Genomic DNA, 4,531 nt, shown 5'->3' with positions numbered 1-4,531 from the left:
TCGCTCTTGCTCAGGCTGGTTTCAAACTCCTGAGCTCAAACAATCTGCCCGCCTCGGCCTCCCAGAGAGCTAGGATTACAGGAGTGAGCCACCGAGCCCGGCCTCAACAGGGGTTCTTAACAAACAGGTTAGGATTAGTCCTCCAAACGAAGTACTTCTCAAAGTAATTACTCTGGAAAAGGCCATATGCTTATTCCAAAGATAATACTAGGGATCCAAAATACTTTTGCACCCTTCTTTGGGAATTTTCTCCAGAGCCTACTTATGGGCCCTGCAAAAAACCAAAATCTATCTCATTACTTACATGTTACTAAGTCAGTTCACATCGTAAGTTTTGCCCAGGAATTTTAAGCCTATTCACATTTGGCATGCTAACAATTAGTTGTTTCTCGAACCTAAACCTGCCCTCTAAGGACAAGGACTTGGCTGTCCGTGAGTGACTGAGTTCTGCAGCAGTTTCCAAAGAGCAGTCCCAAACCATGCTGAACCAAGAGTACATGAAATAAACACATAACAAAAACAAATGTCAAATCTGGGGTATGACCCCCCTTTCATCAAGATATTTACATAAGCATGACGCTATGCCAGGACCTAGGTTCACGGTGGTGAACACTGTGGTCAGGGGGACAGGCTCTGAGTCAGATCGCCTGGGTTGGAATTGAGCCTCTGTGGGTCACCAGCTATTGACACCCTCTCTGTGCATCAGTTTCTTCATCTGTAAAATGGGGATAATAACAGTCCTAGCTCAAGGGATCAAGAAGAGTAAATGAGTCGGTAGAGTTAAAATACCTAGCCCAGAACTTGTAATAACAAACACTCAAATGTCAAAGATCCTTGTTCTTGATCACTCAGCTGGTTATGATAAAACTGTAAACAACAAACACCCAAGTCTTTTGGATTTCAAAGTCCATGTTCTTTCCTCCTTAACCTTTTTTGCCTTACATATCCTTTAAGACTCTGATGAAAGCCACTGATCCTCCCTTATGTTTGGCTCATTCACTCATTTATTCATTCAACAAGTATCTCCTAAGTACCTACTATGTGACAGGCATGGGGAACTTGCGGGCCTAACAGTCTGGTAGGGAAAAGCAACATTTAAGACCTAATTACAGAGGAAAAGGGTACCATGAAAACATGGGGAGGGGAACCTAAACCAAGTAGGGCACAGGGAAGAATTCCCTGAGGAAGTTGTGTTTAAGCTGAGATCAGAAAAATGCCCAGGGCCAGGGTGCTTGGCTCCTAGGCCAAAAAGCCCAAATTCCATCTTGCTGTCCTCCAAGTGACCATCACTTTGAAAGAACAATATTTAACCAGAAACAAAACTCTGTGATTTGTCTGATGAAAAACAATCCTGTTTCTTTAGAGGACACTCCACACGGTCCCAGAATCCCTCCCAGGCTGCGAGTACACCCAGAAGGGCTAACACAATAACGTCCCTGAAATGTCTTCCTGGAAGCTGTTCCGTTCTGCTGTTGATACTTATGTGACTTACTCATTCTTTTCTGAAATGGAGGCTGCTATGCCACCAGTTCAAACTGAATTTGTGCAAACTCAGTTCTCAGACTTGGAACTGGTTGCAGAGTAGGTCCCTGCCTCAGTCTGCAGGGCAATAATTAGTTAAAGATCAGCAATATATCTAAGTTACCACTTCGGTAGGTTTTCCTGAAAAAAAAATCTGTCCTCTTGCCTCCTAGGCAGCTCGTGGGCCCAGAGACTGCAGCCAACATCAGTCCTGAGCCAGTACGAGGCTGGTGCAGAGCAGGGGGAAGCCCAGAGGCTCTGCAGAGCTCTCAGACTTTCACTGCGGGAGTCTGATGCTCTTGGAAGCCTGGGCTGACTGCCAGGAGGCAGCGGCTGCAGAGGATCGTGGAAAGCACATTGCTCTAGGCATCAGACTGCTGCCTCCAGGACCTGCTTCCTAACTGTGTGATACCGAACAAACTTCCCAGCCCCTCTGAGCCTCTATTTCTTCATCTGTAAAATGGGACACTGTGGGGATAAAATACACTACCGCATGTGAAGATGCTTTGTAAACTATAATGTATAATTCAAAAGTGGGGAATCATGATTGTTAAATGCACAGTTAGAACTGAAGAATGTCACGCTTATCAATGCTGTGAATTAAGGAACGAATTTGGTCTACAGAACTGAAGCCTGACACTGCCAAGTTTCCCAGAGGCCTAGGTTCTCCACCGCCTCCTCCTTTTTCAAACCACCAATGGCCCTGGGCTGCATGTGTGCTTATTTAGACTCAATTTATAAATATATTTTGGAATTGGAAAAGTGCCACAGTGTCAGAGGTATGCCTCAGACAATCTGGTTGACCAAAAAAGAAAAAGTGTTTCAAGATAGCCAGGTACATGGTTCACACCTGTAATCCCAGCGCTTTGGGAGGCCAAGGTGGGAGGATCATTCAAGGCCAGGAGTCCAAGACCAGCCTGGGCAACATAGCGAGACCTTGCCTCTAAAAAAAAAAAAAATATGGAGCTAATATATGTGAATCACTCAGAATGGATTTTTTAAAAAAACTGTGTCAGGAGCCATAAAAATGTTCTTAGGTTTCATCTAATAATCTATTTCTAAGAAGATATCCTAAGGAAATAACCCAAAACAGAAAAAAGATATTTATCTCAGCACTATATATTAATAGTACAAAACACTAAAAGTAATCTTCACGTCCAAAAGTAGAAGAATGGGTAGGTATATTATATCTCGTGCTCCAGAAGAAATATTATATTACACTGCTATTAAAATCTTTAAGCATAGGGTGAAAGCTCGTGGTATAATGTTAACTGCAACAAGCATGCTCAGAACTAAGTGTTCGCAAATAGTACAGGCAGCCAATAAAACGTGCATATGCAAAGACTTCAGGAGGAAATACATAAAAGAGCTGCTATATAGGGATTATGGGTCAGTTTTTCTCCGTGTTTCCTATTTTCTAAACTTTCTGTAATGTTAGTTTTACAACTAAAAATTTTTTACATTCAAAGAACACATGAAGGACTCTTAAGGAGACAGTCACAGAGCAGATGGGACCTGAGACCTGGCTCCAGCTGGACTCTGCTAGGATGTCCACATGGCCAAGCCAAAGCCACCCAGGACCATCCCACGAGCCACATCCTCCCAGACAGTGCCAATATCGCCCCATCCAAGTCAGCAAAGATAGTCAGCAAGGGGCAGACTACTGTTGGAACTGTGGTTTCCAGGTTCCTAATCCAGACCATTTTCCACTGGGAGAAACCTGGCCCAGCTGGGGTATCCCCACAAGCTTTAAGGGCCACTGAGGTTCCAGCGTGGCTGCCCTCTACACCCAGAGACAGCTTGTTTTTAAAGCTATGGCTTCCTCTCCCAGACTGTCACTGCGGCTTGGCGCCTGCTGACTTCCCACAGAGTTGGGCACAGAGCAGGTGAGCAAGGTGGAGCTGCCTCTAAGCAGAACGCCACCAGGCTGCCTGCTGTCCCCTGGGTGACAAATGATGGAGCGGCAGAGGGCTCACCTCGTCCATGCCAGAGGCAGTGAAGAAGATCCCCACCTCCTCGGCGTATCTCTGCAGCTCCCTGTACTGGTCGTGGCTGAACTCCAGGTGCCGTTTGTGCTCCCCGTATGTCTTCCCCCAGGAATGCTTCGAAGTGTATGGCCTCTCCAAGGCTTTCCGATTGAACTTGAATTCCAGCTCACTCTTCTGGAACTTGGCGCAATCAGCCCCACACTCCTGCAACACACATCAGGAAGCCTTTCAGTGATATGTCGCACATTCTCAGAGACAGCAGAAATGCTAGGGTAATCACGATGACATCACTATCTCTAAATCCAGCAGATTGTTTTTAGACCGACAGAGACCTTAAGGACCCCCAAAGAAGAGGAACAGGAAAAGCAAGAAAGTCCAGAAGGAAGAAAAGATTGTTTGAGGATGGAAGATCTCCCCCCTATTTTTCCCTTTTAAAATAATAATACAAAAAAAGGTAGGGCTTTTTTGCTTTGTTGTACATTGTAATATTAAAAATACTGAATCAAAGGGTTAAGGAAGATTTTAAGTTATATAACTCAGCAGAGGATAGTAAAATGAGCACTGGACCAGAATTGGGTAAAAAAAGTCAGATTCAGGCTTAACTCTGACCCTAACTCTTAGCTAAGTCACTTCCCATCTCTGGAGTCAGTCTCTCCATCTACATAAAGAGCAATTTGGGCCAGCTCCAGGACTTGTAAACTGTTCTGAGGAGCCCCTTGCAGGGGCAGGGAAACATTCTCTGACTTCAACAATAGCAACTCTGCTTTTTGCTGTTTTGCATTGGTGCTTTTCTGCATGTTCTGTTTGTTTGAACAACAAACACAAAAAACAACCTGAGAAATACCCCAGCCTAGGTAATCTCTACTGAGCAGAAGTGATTATATAAAAGCTGGATAGTCTGATTGTGAAAGCTATAACTCTATTGCCCGTCAGCCTCCAATCTCCCAAAATTGTTTTTAAAAAACTACTCAACAGGCCGGGCGCAGTGGCTCACGCCTGTAATCCTAGCTCTCTGGGAGGCC

The 4,531-nt window shown here is 44.8% G+C and overlaps 1 protein-coding gene across 1 annotated transcript in view; it reads right to left on the bottom strand.

Moving 5' to 3' along the window:
• The window catches only part of NANS (N-acetylneuraminic acid synthase), a 24,647-nt gene that overhangs the window by 16,935 nt on the left and 3,181 nt on the right, over positions 1–4,531 (bottom strand). The window contains exon 2 of the mRNA XM_012638265.1: positions 3,498–3,713. Coding sequence (XP_012493719.1) covers positions 3,498–3,713 — 216 coding nt within the window. The remainder of the gene's footprint in view (positions 1–3,497; positions 3,714–4,531) is intronic.

This window comes from Propithecus coquereli, unplaced genomic scaffold (assembly GCF_000956105.1).
Source record: "Propithecus coquereli isolate 6110/MARCELLA unplaced genomic scaffold, Pcoq_1.0 Scaffold128, whole genome shotgun sequence".
NCBI lineage: Eukaryota > Metazoa > Chordata > Mammalia > Primates > Indriidae > Propithecus > Propithecus coquereli.
Note: the sequence above shows the minus strand (reverse complement) of the source record. Positions and strands in the feature narration are given on the sequence as shown.